This window comes from Onychomys torridus, chromosome 10 (genome assembly GCF_903995425.1).
Source record: "Onychomys torridus chromosome 10, mOncTor1.1, whole genome shotgun sequence".
NCBI lineage: Eukaryota > Metazoa > Chordata > Mammalia > Rodentia > Cricetidae > Onychomys > Onychomys torridus.
This window is the reverse complement of record NC_050452.1, coordinates 736,796-761,480: the sequence shown is the minus strand read 5'-3', so window position 1 is coordinate 761,480 and position 24,685 is coordinate 736,796. Positions and strand designations below refer to the sequence as shown.

The following is a 24,685-nucleotide window of genomic DNA, read 5'->3' as shown; positions in this document are numbered from 1 at the left end:
AGGCAGTGACAAGGAGGTCATGTGGCTGAGTTTACAACCAATGAGAAAACAGAACAGAAAATCTATAAAAAAGACAGGACATACAGAAGTAGGTCTCTTGCATAGAGGAAGGACAGAAGAAGCAGTGAAGGGTAAGGTTTTCCGCTCTTGCTCTGACCTCGTGGTTTTTAACTCTGCAATTGGTTCTGTGTTTCTTATTTAAAGGACTCAGGTCCAACCTATCTTAGCTACAAAGGGTTACCGCCGCAGCTGGAGTTACTTGCTTAAAAAGCCGGTTGCTACGAACAACTCAGGCCTGCAGGAGCTACCACTAATTGCAGTAGCTACATGCAACTGCAGATAGGCTGCTTTTGGCTGAAACACCAGTGCACGTGGTCAGTCGGAGCTTAAGGAAGCCAGAGCCTAGGCTCGACTTGGCTCAAATGGGAACATTGAAGTGGTTGGATTCAAGCTTTTAGCCAGAACGTGGCTACGCTTTCTTGCTTTCTTGCTCTGTCTCTCTGTCTCTCTGTCTGTCTGTCTCTCTCTCTTTCTCTTTCTCTGGAGTCCCACCTTGGATGCTATGTAGCTGTTTTGAAATTCCCTCAGATTTCTACTGTTCTACGCAGAATTGGTAAGTCATTTATATCAGATATTTTAAAGGAAACTATTTAAAAGAATTTTTTTTCCACATTTTAAAAAAATGGGTTTTATGTGTACATTGGAAGAAAATTGGGTGTTTGAAATTTTAGGCAGTCTGATAATGGAACAACTATATGAGAAGATTAATGTTGATCGAATTATGTACATTATCAATCTTCTTATCCTTATTTTACTATTTAAAAAGATAGTCAATTTAAGTGCCAAGATAAAAATTTTAGAAAAACCAGTTAAAATGAATTATAGAGAAATTCAGATTCAGACAGAAGAAATTAACAGTGAAGTTGTTTCAGGATTGGATTATAAGGTTACAGAAAGAAAGCCTGTTTTCACACAATCACCCTTAATTTATCCAGTAACCATACAACAGCAACCTGGTTGAGTGAATACACAAAGTATTTGGACTCCAGTTGAAATGTTAGACTTACAAAGGTTTAAGGAAGCAATAGTATCTTATGGCATGCATTCTCCATATGTAAAGCAAATGTTAAACTCCTGGTCAACTTATACTAGGATTATACCACAGGACTGGCAGGAGCTGGTACAGGCTGTTCTGGAACCTGGACAGCAGCTCCAGAGGCAAATGTGGTTCAAAGAGGAAGCTAAAAACATAGCAAAACAATGTAGGGATAGAGGTATACAAATCATCCAGGATCAGCTTGTTGGAGAAGGCCAATATGCTGCAGCACAAACACAATGTTTATATGATATCCAAACTCTAATTCTATGTTGAATGGCAGCCTTGAATGTAGGGGACAGAGTTGAGGAACCAGGAAAGAAAACTGAGTCATTTACAAAGGTTATACAGGGCCCAAAGATTTCTTACAAAGACTGACTTCAGCAGTAAATAGAATGGTCCCAAATCCAGAAGCTAGCAAGATAATAATTGAATCTTTGGCTTTTGAGAACGCAAATGCAGCATGCAAGAGAATAATCAGGCCATTAAAGGCAAGATCTGCACCCTTGGAAGATTGGATTAGAGACACGGTTAATGTTGAGGCTCATGATCATGATAATATGTGGGTAGGAGAAGCAATTTCAAGAGGTTTGAGGAATATCAGATGTTTTGGATGTGGAAAGAAAGGACATTTGAAAAGGGACTGTAAACAGGGCACTTCTAGAAACAATGTTTCTTCAAGGAACAATGGCAACAGAATGCCCCTCCCTTCTGGAGTATGTAGAAGATGTGGTAAGGGAAGACACTGGACCAATGAATGTAGATCAACAAGGGACAGACAAGGTAATACTTTGCCTCAGTCTTCGGGGAACTCCCAGAGGGCCCCCAGGCAGGCCCCTACAGTGAATCCAGTTCAGACCTTTCCTGCAATCATAGAGGAGACCCCTACTCAGAGCAATTAAATAACCAAATACCTACTAGAATAAACCAGGCTACTCAGAGTAATAGAACAACTGAGACAGAGAAAACAGAAAATTCAGGAGAAACCATAAAGAAAATTTTTTGGCAAACTTCTATAAATGAACAAAGACCACAATTAACAATAAAAATAAATGGTGTTTTGTTGTCTGGTCTGGTAGACACAGGTGCTGATGTGACCATAATTGCACCAGAATTTTGGCATCCATCTTGGCCTCTTCAGGAGGTAAATGTTCAACTGTTAGGAATTGCAACATTATCTCAAGTGAAACAGAGTGCAAGATGGCTCAAATGTATAGGCCCAGAAGGACAGAGAGGCAGATTAAAACCATATGTGGCTAACATAGCTATGAACCTGTGGGGTCGAGACCTGTTACAGCAATGGAATACTCAGATTAACATCCTTCCAACCTCAGAAATAAATCATAAACTAGCACATGTTTCTGAGAGAAATATTAGAAGGTATTCTTCTAATGAGTGGTCACCAGCCATCCATATTATACAAGAACAGGGCACAAAAACTGATGATCTTCCAAAGACACCAACAAATCTACCTTTAAAATGGTTAACAGACAAGCCTGTATGGGTTCATCAATGGCCTTTAACAACAGAGAAACTCCAGGCTTTAGAAGAGCTGGTAAAAGAACAGTTAGATGCTCGGCATATTGAAGAATCTACTAGCCCATGGAATTCTCCTGTATTTGTTATTAAAAAGAAATCTGGTAAATGAAGAATGGTAACAGACCTTTGATGAAGATACTGCTACTTCAGTTAAGCCAATCATAATTAAGAAGCCTAACAGATTCTAAATTACCAGAGCAGTAAAGTCTAGTCTCTCTGAAGTCTTGTAATTAGTTACTTTGGTACTTTTTACACTGTCCTCATCTTTTTATTTGTAAGAAGGCAGCACTATCCTGAGGGTTGACCTCTGGAAATTAATGCACAGCTCATTGAGAAATTCTGGTTCCAGGCTAGCTCTGTTGCTTCTAACAATACAGTTGGAGGAATTGCTTGTGTTTTCTGACCTTCTGTAGAATTGGACCATTATCCTTTGCCTAGCTAGATAAGATTGCTGTAAGGATTACATGGATTAATAGATTTAAAGATGTCTTAACATTCAAATTTACATTAGTGCTAATAATAATCTTAGAGTTGAAAACATTCATATATTTATTATAGCATCTTAGAATATTAAGTTATAAGAAACATTGTGGGTTTGATTTTGGTTTGGGGTAATTGAAAAAAAACACTACATTCCAATCAGGTTTATCAACCCATGAAAGAACCTGGTGAGGAAACTAAGTAGAAAAATTCAAACACTCTGTGCAATGCCAACTTTATGTGCGATTGTGGCTTTCCCAAACAATGGGTCCTGAAAGTTCAATTACTACTTTTGTAAGCAACCATACATTTTTCTTTCTTAATGCAAAAACATGCCTCACATTTGAAAAGATTAAGAACCAATCTAGCCTATGATAGCAATAGCCCACTATTGGGCTATTTGCTCCAATCCTTCACCTTTCAGTAAAACATACTCTCTGGGTCAGAAAGACCATTTAAAAAGGCCTCAGTGGTGTTTGTCAGTTAACAATGAGGTCCATTGCAGAGAATATGTTATTTACTAATGGGCAATGTTCTAAGTTTGCAAATAATTTACTTAAAAGATAATTAGAGACTGATTTAAGATGGCAGATTGATTATATACATCTGGTTCTTGTTTCCTCCTAGAGTTTATAAAAGTACATGTAGATAAATATAGGTAATAAAATCCATTTTAAGAGAATTAAAAAACATCGAATGGTATAATAAGATAAAATTAATTTTTAACCAGTTTTGAAGGATACTACAAAAGAACAAAAGCCTAACATGTGGATATAGATAAGTGGTGGTAGATCTGATGTAGTGGTTCTCAATCTTCCGAACACTGAAACCCTTAATACATGTTGGGGTGAGCCCCAACTGTAAAATTATTTTCATTGCTATTTCATAACTGCAATTTTGCTTCTATTATGAATAGTATTGTAAATATCTGTGCTTTCCAGTGGTCTTAGGTGACCCTTGTGAAAGGGTTGTTTGATCCCCAAGTTGAGAACCACTGATCTAACGGACAATCAGCTAAGATTAATGGATATGGTAAGTGTATGTTAATTTGGGGCATGTTTCAGTTAAAAAAAAAAAAAAACTAGAGAATTGCACACAGAACAGCAAAATCTGCCATCCTACCCTGTCCTCAGATGGGTTGAGTAAAAGATGGCTGTGACAGAAACTGAGTCACACAGTAGAGTTGCAGAGGTAGGTGATGCATGAGAAACTGCTGATTGCCACTGTACTCAGAGCATCCATTAGTCAAATCATACTCAGGTTCTGCTTGTCTGTGTATCTCATCCCTGTTCCAAAGCCAGGCAGCAGTAAACAGAAACATTACACTGATGATGGTCTAGAGATCACATCATCAAAGAAGAACATGCAACCAAGAATGTAAGACATCTCACTCTACAAAGAAAAAAATCAATACATTTAAGGAGGGCAAATATAAGACATAAAGCTCAACTACAACACTCTGGGTGCTGTAATACAGTCACATGTACTAAGGAAGCATGTGTAGGTATTGAACTATATGCTAAGTTTAGTGGATGTTATTTTATGTTTAAATTGAGAGCCTGACATAACAATGAATATGTCTGAAAACAAGTTAGCTGAAAGTTACTGTAAAAGAATTCATACATTACTGAGTGGTAAGTACCAGGAGAAAGATAATGGGGGAAAGTTAGATGACAGATCCAAATGTTGAAACTTTCATTTAGAAGCTGTTTCAAAAAAGAAGACAGGTAACAGAAGGGATAGAAGTAATATAGCAAAATTTCCTAAGCTGGGAGAAAGATAAGAATATTTAGGGTCTGGGCTCTGTGATAGAGCATATGTCTTACCATATAGTATATAATCCTCACCATCATCACCACACTACACAAACACATGTGCAGACACACATTTTCATGTGTATACCACATATACACATGTACCCATGCACATGTGCACACAGATATTCCCATACATGCACACACATACATGTACATATGCATACACATGTATACACACATGCACACACACATGCACATGTGCGCACACAGAGACCTTCAAGTGTTTTAATTCTACTATCCAGTTTTGAAGCTTTCATTGTTTTTATTTTTGTTTTTGTTTTGTTTTAAGCAGACTTTTGCTTGGTTTGTTTTTTTTCCTTGTATGATTTGTAATTTTATTTGGTAGAGTTGTACTTGAGGCAGGTACCCTAGGCTTGCCTTAAACTTGTAATCCTTCTGCCTCAGCTTCCCAAAATGCTAAGATCACAGACTTGAGACACCATTCCTGACTCAGAGGTATATTTTTTATTTATGATCTAATCTTTTTTTTTTCTCTTGAGAATCATGGAAATATCCTGGGGTGAGTGTTGCATTGGCTTTTCTTGCGCATCCCAGAAGCATCAGTAGTAGGATTTTGATTGTTACCTTTGTGAACTATGAGAAATATGAATTTACATGTTACAAATTGGAGTGTGGCACAAGCCTGGGCTCTACTTTCTCACTGGATTACTCACAATCTGTAGTTTATACAGATGCAAACTTTCTTGCTGTCATCTTCATTGTGAATGGAATGGAGTATGCATTGTATTGGCAGCAAGGCATTTGAGAGTCTAGCTTCAAGATTTCAATTCTACGTTTTACTTTAGAGATTATAAAGTTGCATATCTGCTCAAATGTGAATTCAAAATCAAGTCTTTAGGTCCTTTTTCAAATCTGATTACCACTTTTCCTTTTTTCTCTCTTTATCGGAGTTCTTACTGACCTGATTTAACACAGTGTTTGTTGAATGAGATACCTCACATTCTTGGTTGCATGCTCTTCTTTGAATATGAGCTTGCTAGACCACCATCAGTATAATCTGTTTTAGTATCACAGCCTTGCTTTAGAAGGGGGTTGAAATATGCAGGAAGTATCTGAGGATGATTTGACTAATGGTAACAGATGTAGTTAAAACTGAGCTGTTAAAATGACATGGTAATGTGCGTGTTTTGACAATGTTGTCAGATCACTCACTGATGCAGAAGCAAGCACCTTTCCTAATTTGGAACATGGGAGTTTACTCCTTTATGATTATCTATATTTGGTTGTTTACTTTATACTAAATTTTGGCAGCAACACGGTTCACTATCAGCCTTTATCCACCATGACAGAGGCAGAAATCCCCAACACAGATATGGCACTTATTCTTTGCAGTTTATTAAAATTCCCTTAGTGGACATGAGGTGGAGGAATAAAGATAACCATTGTCTGAATCATGAAAATTCTTGTGCTTCTGCTCATAAACAATACAACATACTCCCACCTAATTCTGCATGTGTATATCATGGCACACCAAACACAACAAATTGGAAGAGCCATAGGAGCAGCTTTTACCAAATGATCCAAACTAAGCTAGTGTGGTAAATGATACAGCTAAAACACTATTTAGGAGATTTTTCATTTCCTAAGTACTCATGAGTCTTTGATTTGTGTTTGTGTGTATGACTATAAAAAATGCTTTTGGTTTTCACATTCCCAGTTGTAGCCAGAAGATTTCTCTTGGTCTTGCCTGGCCCCACGGTCCCACAGAAGAATATAAATTAATCATTCAGAGGCTTATATTAATTACCAACTATATGACCTATAGCAGGCTTCTTGCTAGCTAGCTCTTGTAACTTAACCCATTTCTATTAATCTACAAGTTGCCATGTGGTTGTGACATTACCAGTCTGCTGGCCTCTTGCTGCTCCTTTGGTGGCGGCTGGCATCTCTTTCTTCTTTTCTTTCTTTTCTCTGTATATATATGCTTATATTTACTGCCTGCCTCTAAGCTGCCTTGCCATAGGCCAATGCAGATTTGTATATCCACCAGTCAGACCAACACATATTCACAGCATACAGAAAAACATCCCATAGCACATCTTCTTTTCTGTCTAATCAGAAAGGAACGTTTTATCTTTACCATAGTAAAATTATATATAATAGGACACTTATCAAGCAGGATTACAGTTATAATATCTAGTCTATATTTGGCAAAATTAAAGAAAATATTCTATTTATTCTATATTTGTGATTCTAAGGTTTCATATCTAATTTATCTTTTATCATAACCAAGGAAAGTAATAATTATAACTATTTAATCTTCAACTACATTAAAGACCCCAGAAGGATATAATATTACCTAAGTAAACAGGAAATGCATTGTAAGAAACTTCCAAAAATCTAGAATGACAGAGACAGCTGGCTGCTTGGACAGTCACCCAAAGTTCCTCTGCAACATTGGGGTATCCATCTTTAGCCTACAGGCCCAGTGTTTCTTAGTTAGTTCTCTCTGTGTCCTGCAGAATGTCTGGCAGTCTCCTCTGCAAAGCAGGAATCTGAAGGACCATCTTGTCTTATTTTGGCAAAATTGAGTGGTCATTTTTCCATGGGCCTTGAATATCCAGTTGATAGCAACATTTTGTCAAGCAGTCCAGGCAAAAATACTTTCTTGCCCAAATGACTAACTTTTGCCATAAAGAAAGCAAACTCCATATGAAATTTCTTCAATGCCCATCATCTTCTTTGAAGTAAATCAGTGATACCAGGAACAGATGTGTCTCATTGTCCAGAAAGTCTAAGTTTTTAAAACATTTTAAATGTCATATTCTATAGGTCTTTGTAATGTTTGAAGATTACCCACCTAATTGAAATATTAACTAATTGAAAACTTAACTAATATGTCTATGAGTTTGATTATCCTAGATAACCTGTATTTCTTAATTATATATTATAATTTTAAAGGAGCTGCATAAACACAATACTTTAAACAAGAGTAGAAATATACATATAGCATAGCAAAATTTAAATTTGTATCAATAAACCAAAATCCAATGCAATGTAAAACATTTTAAACAAATTGTTGCTCTTTAAAAGTAGATTTAAAAATCTATCCTTTTATCCCATCATATATATACTATACCCTTTTCTTTTTTTAGGAAGAAATTGTATTTATAATTAACCCCCTTTTGTAGCTGAAGTTTTCCTGTGTCCCAGCCCATGTTTATATTATTTAAACTGTTTGGCCTAATGGCTCAGGCTTCCTGCTGTCTAGTTCTTACATCTTAAATTAACCTATTTCAATAACGCTATAACTTGCCACATGGCTTGTGGCTTACTGGTATCTTTACATGTGGCTTCTCATGGTGGTGGCTGGCAACATTTCCTGACTCAGCCTTCCTGTTCCTAGAATCCTCCTCTCTCTTTGTCCCGCCTATATTTCCTGCCTGGCTACTGGCCAATCAGCACTTTATTTATTAACCAATCAGAGCAACACATTCACAGCATATGGATATCCACAGTGCTTCCACTTTTCTTTTTTTTTTTTTTCAAAAAAGAAGTTTTAACTTTAATATAGTAAAATTACATATAAAAAACAATTATCAAGCAAGAATTACAGTTACAATATTTAGTGTATTTATAATATCTATTTATATTTGGCAAAATTAAAGAAGATATCTCTTCTATATTTGTGAGTCTAAGGTTTCATATCTAACTTATCTTTTATCATAACTAAGGAAGTTAGTCTTCAACTATATAAAAGACCTCAGAATGATATATTACCTAAGAAATGGGAGAGGGATGCAAGCAACTTTTGGGAGCCTTGCAAGAGCAGATAGAGACATCTGGCAGCCTGGACAGTCATCCAAAGTTCCTTTGTAAAGTTGGGGTATCTGTCTTCAGCCCACAGGTCTAGAGTCTCTCAGTCACTTCTCTCTGTCCTGTAGAATGTCTGGCATTTTCCTCTGCTCAGCAGGAACCTGAAGGACCATTTTGCCATGCAAAGTTCAGTGGTCACCTTCCTATGGGTCGTGCATATCTAGTCAATCAAGCAGTCCAGGCAAGAACAGTTTCTTGCCCATATGGCTATTTTTGCCAAGAAAAAGATAAACTCCATATAGAGTATCTTTGATGGCCATCTTTCTCTCTGAAGTTAATTGGTGCTGCCTGGAGCAGACATGTCTCACTGTCCAGAAAGTCTCAATTTTTAAAACCATTTTAAATGCCATATTCTGTAGGTCTCCAAAAGGTTTGAAGATGACCTATCTAAAATATATCTGCTTGACCTTGAAAACATACCTAATATGACTATAAGTTTGATTGTAGTATCTAACTACTAACTTTATATCCCAATAGTTGGTAATAATAATATTCAAGGATTAGCAAATTGCATTACATTGTTAAATGAACAGTATAAGTGCAGTATCCTGAACAAGATTAGAAATATACATATTGCATTTTCTAACAATATCAATCTATATAATTTGTATACAATATAAAAAATCCAATCCAGTGTCAAGTATTTAAAACTAGTAATTGTCTTTTAAAAGTAGATTCAATAATTTTTCTTTTTATCTATATCATTTCTATATCTTCTCTTTACTTGTCAGAGTAGATTCAATAATCTACCTTCTATGATACATATATATTTTACAAGAAACTTAAATCTAATCTCCTTTGCTTAGCCCTTTTCCTAACCATTAACAACAACAACTTGTAACCAACCCTCCTAAACAATGAAAATTATTCCAAACCAAAACCCATTGAAAGATCAAAAACCACCCACCCCACACCACCTCTTTGGGAATGTGGGCATTGTGTTCTTAAAATTGCTTCCTGCTGGTTATGGGTGAAGGCATCTTTATTCTGAAAAGAAAAATTTTGGGTTAATTGTCAAGTTCTAGAAAAGGTAGCTATATCATTTGTTGTCTAGTTTCTGCATAATGCCAAAGTTCAGGGCTTATCTCAAGTCTGTGTTCAAGTAGTCTGTGAAACTGGATCATCTCAGCTAGCCAATTCATAATTGTTCTGAGAAGTTTGCACTCCAAAGCTGATCTTTGGGTGATGTTTGAAAGCTTAGTGGTATTATTATTGTCCATGTGGAATAGAGGTGGGACCCCACCATCTTTCTGGAGCCTTCAAATTCTATGGTAGGCCTGGCTGTGATTTCCTGCAGAAAACTGATAGAGACTCACAAAAACATGTATAGACAGCTAATTGAAGCCTTTTTTCTAGAATTATTTAGTACTCTAAATGACCATTAATATCATAATGAAAGTTTAAAATATATATATTAATCTTATAAATTTTGATATAAAATTCATACCTTAAGAAAAGTTTAAAGAATCAAAATAGAATCAAAGAATTGAAATTAGTAGCAATAGAATAGTCCCTTAATTTTTTTTTTCTCCTGTCCCATATTAGAAGATGTCTCTTTCTTCTGGCATGATACAGAGATTTTTCATTTTCCTTTTAACAATATGCTTGGGTTTAAAGAAGGAGAGAGCCATTCTCCAACTCCAAAGCTATACAAGAATAACACCGTTTGTGTTAAGTGTCTATAGAGAACAGCAGAAACAAACATTTAGGAAGACTTATGAAATTTTATATGTGGTATACCAATAGGTCAATTTACTCCTTTTCTTGGGACATTTTTTTTCTAGATGATTTGTCCTTTTTCTTCAGATGTTTTATTTGTCCAGTGTTCTTCCAATTCTTTAGGTTTCATTCTCCTAAAAGACAAAAACAAAAACCTTTCCCCAAGACTAACTTTGGGGAGGTTCCCCTTTTGGCAAGTTATATCTGAGTAAATGAAAAGGCATGTTTTAATGGTATAAATTAGTTTAAATTGAATGGTCATGCTAGTTGATAAACTATCACCTCTTCTAATTAAGAGGTCTCTTTTGTTCAAATTGAACCTTTATCAATTTTGATGGTATCCACAGCTTATCTTCTCCTGTAGAAACAGAAGCAAAAACCTCATCCCCAACATAACACATATCTTGGTTTCCATTCTGAGGTCAGCACATCCTTGAAATATATAGGCTGATTTAATTCTGTAGTTTTTTCTATTATCCAATGTCTCTCTGCAGCTGTTGTTTCTTCCTCATTAGCACTGAGAAAATTCAAAGTTAATAGAGCATTATGTAATCTATTTCTGGGTGTTTTTGTTACTCTTTTCTGTTTATTTAGGATATCCTTTAGAATTCTGTTTGATCTTTCTATAACTGCTTGGCCTGTAGGATTATGTGGTATCCCTGTAATATGCTATATATTGTAATAAGCAAAAAAAAATGTTTCATTTTATGAGAAACATATGCTGGAGAATTGTCAGTTATAATTTGTGCAGGGATACCCATGATGGCCATAACTTCTAGTAAATGTGTGACTACAGAATCAGCTTTTTCAGAACTCAAAGCAGTTGCCCACTGAAATCCTGAATAAGAATCAATGGTATGGTATACATATTTCAATTTTCTAAGCAGAAAAATAAATGAAAATATGCAATATTTTTGGAATGTATTGGGTGTAGCTTTTCATACTACTTGGGGGGCACTGGCATTCTTATGGGGATCCTGAGAAAATTAAAAATTATAGTTAAATCATGTCTGTAGTAGTCTGTGAGGCTGTATCAACCTTCCAGGGGATCTTGGTTGATCAAACCATATTAGCCTAGAAGCAATCCATAGATTCTCATCTTCTGTGGAAATAAAAGCAGAACCTCTTTTCCAAGGCAACGTATCCTTAGACACAATTTTGAAGTCAAGGTACCTTTAAAATATACATATTGGTTTAACTGAGTATCCTTTACAATCAAATGTCTCTCTGCAGTTAAAAATTCCAAAGACAATATAATCCAGACTCTGTGTGTGATTTCCATCTTTATGTGGCTTATTTTTATATTACTTTCACTGTCTCTTTTAAGACTGTATTTTTAAAACTATCTATTTCTTTATACAACTGCATATATTCTTTTTTCTCTCTCTTCCAAGTCTACCTACATTTTTACACACATTGTAAACAGTTTAGAGTTTTATTCCATCTGAATCTGTCTTATTGTGAATCTACAATCCTTCTCTGACCAGGAGAGATTTTAAACTGTTAAACTTCATGGCTAGGATGAAAAGTGGCAGCCTTGGCTGCTGAGTCCACCCAGCTTCTCAACATGGCAGAGGTACCTTTATCACCAGCTCTGGGGGAGTCATACTATCTGCTGACTCTGGGAGACAGTGGGTCTATGCCTCTATCAAGGAATGTGTAGCCCAGAAACCTCTTTTTTTTTTTTGGTCTGTACTAGCAAAAGCTAAATCCACTATGGAGAGTGCTGCACAGCTTGGAGAAACCTCTGTGTAACTTGGTGGGAATCTGCCATACTGTAGCTCAAGCCCACATGTCGTGAACCTACCATAGTGTAGCTCATGGCTTGCATAAGAGACACACTTAGGAAGCTGTTTTTAGCTCTGTTTTAGAATTATTTTAAAGGCTTTCTTGGGATTTTGGAGGAAATCATTGCCACCATGTCTGGGTGCCAATTGTAGCTGGAAGATTTCTCCAGCCCCACCTGGCCCCATGGTCCCACAGCTACTTATAAAATAATCATTGAGAGGCTTATATTAATTACCAATTGTATGACCTATGGCAGGCTTCTTGCTAGCTAGCTCTTATAACTTAACACATTTCTATTAATTTATAGATTGCCATGTGGTTGTGGCATTACTGGTCTTGCTGCTGCTCCTTTGGTGGCAGCTGGCATCTCTCTCTCCTTTCCTTTCTTTTCTCCATATATATGCTTAGATTTTCCACCTGCCTCTCAACTGCCTTGCCATAGGCCAATGCAGCTTTATTTATCCACCAATCAGAGCAACATATATTCAGGGTATACAGAAAGACATCCCAAATCACCCAGTTGTGTATAGAGGAAGTCTAAGTTTTAGAATAAGAAAGAAGACTTAAAATTTATAGAAAATTATCCTTAAATTGAACTTTTAAGTGTAGAAATAGTAATGATGTGATTACAATTACCATATTTGATCAATATGTACAATCTTGTGCTCAATAACTCTATGAAATCTAAAAAAGTTGTACTGGCTGTTTTTGTGTGCCAACTTGTTATAAGCTAGAGTCATCAGAAGAAGGAACTTCAGCTGAGAAAATGCCTCCATGAGAGCCAGCTGTAAGGTATTTTCTTATTTAGTGATCAATGGGGGAAGGCCCAGCCCATAGTGGGTGGTGCCACACCTAGGCTGCTAGTCCTGGGTTCTATAAGAAGTTCAGCTGAGGAAGCCATGGGAAGCAAGCCAGGATGCAGCTCCCCTCCAAGGTTTCTACATCAGCTCCTGCTTCCAGGATTCTGCCCTGTCTTGAGTTCCTGTCCTGGCTTCCTTCAGTGATGAACAGAAATGCTGAAGTGTAAGTCTAGTAAACTCTCCTCCCTAACTTGCTTTTTGGTCATGGTGTTTCATTGCAGCAATAGAAACCCTAACTGAGACCGAGGTTAAGTAATTTACCCAAGGTCACAGAACTTTCATGAAATACAGTCAACATTCCAACCAGTTTGATTCCAGGGCTGTAACTAATGATTGTGTAAACTGGGCCTCTCCTTTAAGAGTTTGTTTTTCTGTTAAGTTGCTTTGTTTATAAAAGAGACAGATAGACTGTTTCCTAGCCTATCACTCATTTGGACCACTTAAAATTGAGGTGTATTATTTAATCTTTCCCTCTACTTATATAAATTCTGTGTTCTGAGGTTACTGATAACAACACCAACAATACTAGCACCAAGTGCCTGCATGACACTGGGGAAATCTGCCTACATTCCAGGGATGACGCCTTTATCTGAACACCAGAATTTGTCCTCACTTACCCTGACTTTATTATTAGCGGGTTTAAAGGCCCATGCCTGGTGAAAAGAGCTTGCCCACACCCCAGGCACTGGGCCTGCTGGGCTATACTGCCTTCTGTTTCTGATAAGCTGTTTTAAATCTGCAGCAGTTCTTGGGAATTCTGTTAGCACAGGCCTGGTGAGGTCACTCTGTCTCCTGACGAGTTTTCTTTTTCTGTATTTTGGGGCTGTCCTGATGAACATGGCCCTAGAGAGTTTAGTAATACCTCTGGTCCCTTAGGAACTATTGGTGTAGTCTGTGGCTTTATCTCTCTCTGCACAAAGGTTCCATGTCTCTGGAAAGGAAAACAAAGATGACATTATCCACAGAAGCATGAACTGTAGCTGAGTGTGTGGGTTAATTCAAGTCCTGATGATGAAGGAACTTATTTGTCTGCCTCTCCATTGACTGTCACTTGAGTCACCAGATGCCACCAGAAGTTTTGGTGAGCCTTGTAAACAGAGAGAAAATAAATGAGAGCAGAGAAGTAAAAAGCAGACAGTCAAGGAAGCATCTGTGCTTTCCTATCACTGGAGTGTACACACTATTTGTATCAAATTTTATTTTTTGCTTTGTAGGTTGCTATGACTGCAAATAAAACTACAATTTGTAGAATTGATGATTGTGTCCAAATGTCTGAAAGGATTACTTACAACAAACTATGAAAGCAAACATATGTATAGTTGAAACATTCTAGCAACTACTCTTGAATTCTGTTCTGTGCATAAGAACATCTAAAATTTTACCAATATTACTTTAAGCTAGTGCTCTCAATAAATAAACAAAAGCCCCTGTGGTGCAAAATCATAATACCTTCCTTGGTTTTTATATAACTTGTAGCTGCGACTAACCTACTGATGACTACCTTTGCTTAGATAAACTTTTAGAAAGACAAGTATGACTTAAAAGGCTTACAAGTTCTCCCATAAGTTTACTCCATTCTACAGTATTAAATAATTAGTTCTGAACACTGCCTCACCTTTCCCCGGATGGGCTCATTGGGAGTTTTCCTGGAATCATATTGATGTATAAAGGAGATGTATTCTACAAATTTTTTTTCTTGTTCTGCTGATGAACTCAGACAGGTAAGTGGAACTAGGAGAAATGAGAGATATTTCAGTGAAATCAGTACAATAACTAGAGTTGTGTATGGAAATATAAATATTGTAATATTATGCTTCATGAAACCATCAAAAATGCCAGGCATGGTGGTAGATTCCTTCATGTCCTGATCCTTGGGAGGCAAAGGGCAGCCTGCTGTACATAATGAGTTCCAAGGCTGCAAGGTAAGACCCTTTCTCAATTAAAAAATAGTCAACAGAAATTACTTAGGTAAATTACCTACCCATACTTTAATATCATGGATTCAGAATTTATTCTGCATGAAAAGATCTAAATTAAAACAAATTAGTTCCACACATAGAATTGATAAATTAAAAAAAAATATTTATTTTTATTATATGTGTCTGAGTATTTTGCCTGCATGTATGTATATGCACATGTGTGCCTGATACTTTCAAAGGCTAGAAGAAAGGGTCAGATCCCCTAGGACTAGAGTTACAGAAGGTTGTGGGGCACTATGTAGTGCTGAGAATAAAACCCAGGTCATCTAGAAGAGCAGCCAGTGCTTTTAACCACCAAGCCATTTCTTCAGCTCCTATTAGATATGCTTTTAACTAGAAACCAATATGCCTTAGTAAAAACATAAGTTGTTTGTCAAATTATTTTTGACAACTAGAAAGGGTATGAAAAGGTTTCTGCTGGATATGTGGCCTAGGATGAATGATTATGATGGCCAAAGACTTCTGTGCTGATGTCACTGGGACACCCAGGATGGCTGGCATTGCTGAACACAAATTTTTTACATTTCAATCCAATACCAGAGGTTCCACTCATTTGCAATGTCCACCTGCTGCTAATAATCAAAGAGTTGAATGAATTCTGTCAAAGCAAATACTTTTGATTCTCCTTTTAACAAATATAGACATGGATATAATAATTTGCATATCCTTGACATATCTCTGGAATAATGTATAAGAATTTGATTCTGATAGTCCCTGTAGGGGAGAGAATTTTGTGACTGAGGAAAGGTGGAGAGAGGTAAATTAAATTTTGATTATATATTTTATAGCATTCAAATTATGTGCCATATATAAAAACTATTAAAATGTAACAAAATATAAATTTTACAACTCAGACCTTTATGCTGGAAGTGGTGGTGTGAGCTTTAATTGCGGCTCTCAGGCAGGAGTAGTACCACGAGTTGGTTGCCAGCCTGTGCTAAATAATGAGTTCAAGACAAGCCTGGGGTACACAGTGAGACTCTGTCTCAAACAAAACAGAACAAAATAAAAGAACACATGGTTTTCCCCAGTGTGACAGATTGTTGCTTAACATGATGGTGAGCACCTTTACTGTGAGCACTCAGGAGGTAGAGGCAGGTGTAGCTCAGTCAGTAGGGGCTAGCCTGGTCTATGGCAAATTTCAGGTCAGCAAAGGTGATATAATGAGACTGTCAAAAACAAGCAAATGAACATGTTCTAATTTGGAGGAATAGGTAAGTATGATACTTATTAACATTTATTAATTCCATTTGATATTCAGATATTGTCATAAAATATTTTTTCTAGTAATAATGATGAGTATTCAAGTATTTATAAATCTAGCAGATTTCATCCCCACATCTGACTTTCGAGTTGTTGTTGGTAAATAGAACCATTCAGTCGTGGAAGAGCTGGGACCTTAGACTGGAAGTATCTCCAGGTCACATCCTGAGTGGTGAACAGGGCACTGACTTCGGGCCTGTGTGGAGTGAATGGTAATTAAAATATCAGTAGATTCATGCACAGCCACTAAGGTGACAGAAACACATTAGTAGGCTGCTGTTTTGACCTTTTGACAATGTCCTTTGCCTTACAGAAGCGTTTCAGTTTCATAAGGGCCCATTTATTAATTGTTGATCTTAGTGCCTGCACAATTGATGTTCCATTCAGGAAGTTGTCTCCTATGCCAATGCATTCAAGGCTATTCCCCACTTTCTTTTCTGTCAGATTCATTGTATCAGTTTATATATATGTTGAGGTCTCTGAGCTTCTTGGTATTAAATTTTGTGCATTCTCTATTTGCATTCTCCTACATGCTGATATCCAGTTAGACTAACACCATTTTTTGAAGATGCTTTCTATTTTTTCCATTGTATATTTCTGGCTTTTTTAAAATAAAAAATCAGGTGTCCATAGGTATGCTGATTTATGTCTGGGTCTTCAGTTCCATTGATCAACCTGTCTGTTTTTTATGCTAATACCATGCTGTTTTTATTACTACAGCTTTGTAGTACAGCTTGAAATCAGCAATGGTGATAACTCCAGAAGTTCTTTCATTGAACAGGATTGTTTTACCTATCCTGTTCTTTTTCTTTTCCATATGAAATTGAGTATTGTCCTTCAAGGTCTGTAAAGAATTGTGTTGGAATTTTGATGGGAATTGCATTGAATCTGTAGATTACTTTTGGTAAGACGGTCATTTTTACCAGTTAATCCTACCAATCCATGAGCATGGGAGATCTTTCCATCTTCTGATATCTTCTTCAAAGACACAAAGTTCTTGCCATATAGGTCTTTCCTGGTTAGAGTTATACCAAAATATTTTATACTATTTGTGGATATTGTAAAGGGTGGCATTTTCCTGATTTCTTTTTCAGCCTGTTTATCATATAGAAGGGCTACTATTTTTTTTTTTTTTTTAGTTAATCTTGTATCCAGCTACTTCACTGAAGGTGTTTATCAGCTGTAGGAGTTCCCTGGTAGAGTTTTTTGGGTCATTTATGTATACTATCATATCATCTTCAAATATCGATACTTTGACTTCTTCCTTTCCAATTGTATCCCCTTGATCTCCTTTAGTTGTCTTATTGCTTTAGCTAGAACTTTGGGTATTGAATATTGAATAGAGATATTGAGAATATTGAATATATATTGAATACTGAATAGAGATAGAGTGGACAGTCTTGTTCCTGATTTTAGTGGAATTGCTTTGAGTTTCTCTTCATTTAATTTGATGTTGGCTATTGGCTTGCTGTATACTGCCTTTATTATGTGTAGGTATGATCCTAATCCTATGTTTAAGCTGTAACCCTGATCTCTCCAAGACTTTTATCATGATGGGATGTTCAATTTTGTCAAAGGATTTTTCAGTATCTAATGAGATGATCGTATGGATCCTTTTTTCAGTTTGTTTATATGGTGGATTACATTCACAAATATTTGTACATTGAACCATCCCTGCATCTCTGGGATGAAGCCTACTTGATCATGGTGGATGATCTTTCTGATGTGTTCTTAGATTCAGCTTGTGAGTATTTTAGCATCAATGTTCATGAGTGAAATTGGTCTGTAATTTTCTTTGTTGGGTCTTTGCATGGTGTGGGAATCAGGGTGACAGTGGCTTCATAAAATGAATTTGGCAATGTTCCTTCTGGTTCTATTTTATGAAATAATTTGAGGGGTGTTGGTATTAGCTCTTCTTTGAAAGTCTGGTAGAGTTCTATGCTAAAACCATCTGGCTCTGGGCTTTTTTTTTTTTTTTTTTGATGGGGACATTTTGAATGGCTGCTTCTATTTCCTTAGGGGTTATAGGTATATTTAAATTGTTTATCTGATCTCAACTAAATTTTTGTATCTGGTATATATGAAGTCCATTGTCCATTTCTTTTGGATTTTCCAATTTTGTGACATATAAGTTTTGGAAGTATGACCTAATGATTCTCTGAATTTCCTTATTTTTTATTGTCCTGTCTCCCTTTTCATTTTGGATTTTGTCAATTTATGTATTTTCTCTCTGCCTTTTAGTTAGTTTGGATAAGGGTTTGTCTATCTTGTTGATTTTCTCAAAGAATCAACCCTTTTAATCCCAAATTTTCAAGGATGCATTCAAATAAAAATATAAATAAATCAAGGATAATGCCATATTTTATATATATCCCGAAAAAGACAAGAGCTAAAGAATCGAAAAATAAGTATTATTCCTATTAAAACCAGGACATACTGTCAATAAAAATGGTCAGGCCTTGTGATTAGCTGGGACCAATACAATGTGGCAGTAGGGACACAATGCAAGCTCCTAGCACACACCTCAAGGAAGCTTTGCACCTTCTGCTCATTGCATTCTGGGAAACTTGAGTTGCTGAGTAAGCAGTCCAGCCACCTTGATAGGCAAACAACCTAAAGAGACCACAGGAGGAGAGGATCAGACATCCTAGGGTGCCAGCTGAGTATAATTCTCAAGCCTGCTTCTGCAACAGAACACTGCCACACAACCCAGATCCAGATTGCAGAATGCTGAGCAAATACGATGTGTATTCTTTTAAGCAATTAAGGTATCTTGTTATGGAGATACCAAAATAGAAATATATCAGAAGAAAGCAAATTGAATTAATTAGAATGAATTACCTTGTTTCTACTTTGCTTTCTATTGCTACAATAAAGACCCTGACCAAAAGCAACTTGTGGAGGAAAGGGTTTGTTTCTTACACTGATCACTGTCCATCATGAAGAGAAGCCAAGGCAGGAAATCAAGCTGGACAGCAACTGAAGCAGAGACCATGGAGGAAGACTATTTACTGACTCGTTTTTCATAGCATGCTCAGCCTGTGTTCTCATACAACCCAGTACCACCTGCCCAGGGGTGGCACTGCCCACAATTGACTATGCTGTGTGGAGATATTTTATTTGTTCTGAAATGTGGTGATATTTTATTTGTATGTTAATAAAGCTTGCCTGGAGATCAGAGGAAATAGCAAGCCATTAACATAAAAGTCAGGCAGTGGTAGCACATGCCCTTAATCTGATCATGTGGCAGGCAGGGTCTCTGTGTGTTCAACAACACACTAGGGAATAGCCAAGTGTGGTAACATACCTTTAATCCCAGTACCAACCATAGAGACCTGGAGGTTTGTACCGACAGGCAGTGACAAGGAAGTGAGGTAGCTGGGCCAATGAGAGGGCAGAACAGCGAGGCAAAAAAGGCCTGGGTAGACAGGAAGTAGCTCTCTTGGGAAGCTATGGTGGTATGGTGAGTTAAGGTTAGCTGGTGGCTCTCACTATTTCCCTGATTTCTAAAGCTTTCACCCCTATATTTGGCTCTGTGTTTGTTATTTAATAAGACCATTTAGAAATTTGCCTACAATTGGTGCCCAAGTGGCAAAAATTAATTAAAAAAGCATTGGTGGCCTGAGCTTATAGGATCCCTGGCTCAGCCAGAGCTACAAGCAATCTGGCTACATGCAGCTGGAGCTGCTTGCAGCCAGAGCTCCAACTCACGTGGCCAGAGCTACAAGGGGCTAGAGCTGCAAGTGGTCAGACTGCTTATGGGTTTACAGAACACCTGGCTCAGGCCAAAGCATGTGGCTGGACTTTCTTTAGTTTTAAGCTTTTAGTAGGCTCGCTCTCGCTCTCTCTCTCTCTCTCTCTCTCTCTCTCTCTCTCTCTCTTCCCATTTCAGACAGCCACCATGCTAGGTAGCTGCTTTGAAATTCCCTTGGACATCTACTGTTCTATGAAGACTTGGTAAGTCAAGATATCAGATTTTTTTTTAACCTTTCTAGAGCTTTATTGGGGAGAGGGAGAGAGGGAGAGAGGGAGAGAGGGAGAGAGAGAGAGAAACAAACGAACCAGAGAGACCATGCAGAGGGAAGAGAGCAGAAAGAGAAAAGGGATATCAGATATCTTAAAGGGAGAAACTAGTTAAAAAAGAAAAAAAATTTTCCCACATTAAAAAATGGTAAATATTTTTACAATGTAAGGAATTGGTCTTTGTTTGATAACACTTTAGGCAGTCTGAAAATGGAACAATTAAATGAGAGGATAATTGATGTTGATGGGACGTACATAACATCAATTATGCATATTATTTGTTTAATTATCCTCATTTTAGTATTAAAAGGGTTGGTCAGTTCAAGTGCCAAGATAAAAGCTTTAGAAAAACCTGTTAAAATGAATTATAGAGAAATTCAGACCCAGACTGAAGAATTTAAAGGTAAAATTATTACAGGATTGAATTATATGGTTACAGAGCCTGTTTTCAAACAATCAAACGTAATTTATCCAGTAGCCTTACAGGAACTACCTGCTCAAAGGCGTGTACAAGCTAATTAGACTCTGGTGGAAATGTTAGATTTAAGGAGATTTAAAGAAGCTATAGTATCATATGGCATGCATTATCCATTTGTAAAGAAAATGTTAAATTCGTGGTCAACTTGTAATTCCTCAGGATTGGAAATAATTGGCAACATCTATCCTGGAATCCAGAGCACAATTACAGTGGCAGACCTGGCTTAAGGCGGAGGCTAAGGCAATAGAACACTAGTATAGAACCAGAGGTGTGGAAATTTCCCAGTGTCAGCTTCTTAGAGAAGACAAACATGCTGATATACAAAGACAATGTTTATATGATAACCAAACCTTAATTCTATGCTGCATGGCAGCCATGAATTCATGGGACAGAATTGAGGAAGTAGGAAAGAAAATTGAATCATTCACAAAAGTTATACAGGGTCCCAGAGAATCTTTCCTGGATTTCTTACAAAGGTTGTCTTCATCAGTAAATAGAATGATACCATATTCAGAAGTTAGATAATAATTGAATCTTTGGCTTTTGAGAATGTGAATACAGCATACAAAAGAATAATCAGGCCATTAAAGGCAAGATTTGCACCCTTGGAGGATTGGATCAGGAACACAATTAATATTGAGCCTTATGACCATGATGATATGTGGATAGGAGAAGTAATTTCAAAAGCTTTGAGGAAAAACATCAGATGTTTTGGGTGTGGAAAACAAGGTCATTTAAAAATGGAATGTAAACATGGCATTCCTAAAAAGAATGTTTATTCAAGGACCAATGGCAACAGAATGCCCCTCCTTTCTGGATTATGCAGAAGGTGTGGTAAGGGTAAACATTGGACCAACCAATGTATATCAACAAGGGACAGACAAGGTAATGCTTTGCCTCTGTCCTCAGGAAACTCACAGAGGGGCCTCATGCAAGCCCCCACAGCAAATTCAGTTCAGACCTTTCCTGCCATCATAGAAGAAACCCCTTCTCAGAACAATTAAACAACCAAATGACTATTGGAATAAACCAGGCTGCTGGGGTGATAGAACAGCTGTAACAGAGAGAACAGAAAATTCAGGAGAAACCATAAAGTGAATTTTTTGGCAAACTTGGTTTTTTTTTTTTTTTTTTTTTTTGAGCTGAGAACCAAACCCAGGGCCTTGCGCTTGCTAGGCAAGTGCTCTACCACTGAGCTAAATCCCCAACCTGCAAACTTCTATCAATGAACAAAAACTGAAATTAAAAATACAAATAAATGACATTTTCTTGCAAAGTTTAGTAGACACAGGTGCAGATGTGACAATAATTGCACCAGAATTTAGGCATCCAAATTGGCCTCTTCAGGAGGTAAATGTTCAGCTTTTAGGGATTGAAACATTATCTCAAGTGAAACAGAGTGCAAGATGGCTTGAATGTATAGGTTCAGAAGAACAGAGAGGAAAATTAAAACCATATGTGGCTAATATAGTTATGAACTTGTGGGGCCATGATCTATTACAACAATGGAATACTCAGATTTACATTCCTCCAACCTCAGAAACAAATCATAAACTAACACATGTTTCTGAGAGAAATATTAGGAAGAATTATTCTAAAGAGTCATCACCAGCCATCCAGATTGTACAAGAATAGGGCACAAGTGCTGATCTTCCAAAGATACCAACAGCCCTACCTTTAAAATGGTTAACAGACAAGCCTGTATGGATTCAGCAATGGCCTTTAACAACAGAGAAATTTCAGAAGAGCTGATATAAGAGCAGTTAAATGCTCAGCATATTGAAGAGTCAACCAGCATGACCATTCAATTTAAATTAACTTATACAACTAACAAATGCTTTTCATTTAATAATGAAAAAAAGGGAACCTCCTTTTAGGGTTGGGGAAGGGTTTTGTTTTTGTCTTTTAGGAGAATGAAGCCTAAGGAATTGGAAGAACACTGGAAAAATGACATCTGAAGAAAAAGGACAAATCATCTAGAAAAAATGTCCCCAGAAAAGGAGTAATTTTGCTTATTCGTATATCATCTATAAAATTTCATAAGTCTTCCTAAATGTTTATTTCTGCTGTTTTCTATAGACACTTAACACAAATGGTCTTTTTTTAGTCCCAGTTCAATTAAAAATTAAAGGTGGCCTTGGAGTTGGAGAATGGCTTTCTCCTTCTCTAAACCCAAGCATGTTGTTAAAAGGAAAATGCAAAAATCTCTGTATCATGTCAGAAGAAAAGCCATCTTCTGATATGGGACAGAAGAAAATGAAAAAAATTAAGGGACTATTCTATTGCTACTAATCTCAATTCTTTGATTCTATTTTGATTCTTTAAACTTTTCTTAAGTTATAAATTTTATATCAAAATTTATAAGATTAATATATATATTTTAAACTTTCATTATGACATTAATGGTCATATAGAGTACTAATTAATTATAGAAAAAGGCTTCATTTAGCTTCCTGTAAATGTTTTTGTGTTTGAGTCTCTAATCAGTTTTCTGCAGGAAATTATGACCAGGCCTTACAGCAAATTTGAAGTGTCCAGAAAAATAAGGGGGCTCCACAACAATGATTCCATGTGGACAATAATAATACCACTAAGCTGACGAACATCACCCAAAGATCAACTTAGGACTACAAACTGCTCAGAATAATTTTGAGATGGCTAGCTGAGATGATCCAGCTTCACAGACTACTGGAGTAAGGACTTGAGATAAGCCCTGCACTTTGGTATTATGCAGAAACAGGACAACAAATGATACAGAACTTGATACTTTCCTAGAACTTGACAATTAACCCCAAAATTTTATTTTCAGGATCCCCTAAAGCTGCTTTTGCCCACAAAAAGCAGGAAGTAATTTTAAGAACACAATGCCCACATTCCCAAGAGGTGGTATGGGGCAGGTGGTTTTTGATCTTTCAGTGAGTTTTGGGTTTGTGATAGTTGTCATTGTTTAGGAGGGTTGGTTACCAGCTGTTGTTGTTAATGGTTAGATTTAAGTTTCTTGTTTGAAAAAAAGAAAGATATAGAAATGATATAATAAAGGGTAAGATTATTGAATCTACTCTGAAAATAAAAAAGAGGATATAAACATGATATTGTTAAAAAGGTAGATTATTGAATCTCCTTTTAAAAGACAACTACTAGTTTTAAACAGTTTACATTGGATTGGATTTTTATATATTGTATACAAATTATATATATTGAAATTGATATTGTTAGAAAATGCTATCCATATATTTTTAATCTTGTTCAAGATATTGTACTTATACAGTTCATTTAACAGTGTAATGCAATTTGCTAGTCCTTGAATGTTATTATTATCAACTATTAGTATATAAAGAAATGAAAGTTAGTAGTTAGACATTACAATCGAACTTGTAGTTCAGAGATCTACAGAATTTGGCATTTAACATGTTTTAATAACTTAGAATTTTTTCTTTTTTATGACTATGAAACATGTCTGCTCCTGGCAGCACCAATCTACTTCAGAGAAGATATGGGCAGTGAAGAAAACTGCATATGTAATTAAATTTCACTGTGGCAAAAGTTAGCCACTGGGCAACAAAGTGTCCTCATATCGACTGCTGAGAGTATGCTATCCAAAATGGACAAACAGGACACAAAACAAAGGACTACTGATCCTTGCCAAGACAAGTGTGGTTGCAGCTTTGGCAACAGGTGTCCTCTAAGGCCAGGACAATATGACACTATTGCTAAAGTGGCTTTGTACTCCAGAAAAGGTACAGTGTCCCTTTCTTCAAAGGCAGCTGAACAGGCAGTGGACAGATGGTTTCTGGTGTGCAGTGGAA

The 24,685-nt window shown here is 36.7% G+C and overlaps 1 protein-coding gene across 1 annotated transcript in view; it reads right to left on the bottom strand.

Annotated features, from left to right (window-relative positions):
* Positions 1–13,749: 13,749 nt before the first annotated feature.
* Positions 13,750–24,685, bottom strand: part of C10H2orf73 (chromosome 10 C2orf73 homolog) — a 48,530-nt gene continuing 37,594 nt past the window's right edge. Inside the window, 2 exon segments of the mRNA XM_036201042.1 lie at positions 13,750–14,067; positions 14,752–14,867. Of these exon segments, the coding sequence (XP_036056935.1) occupies positions 13,750–14,067; positions 14,752–14,867 (434 nt within the window).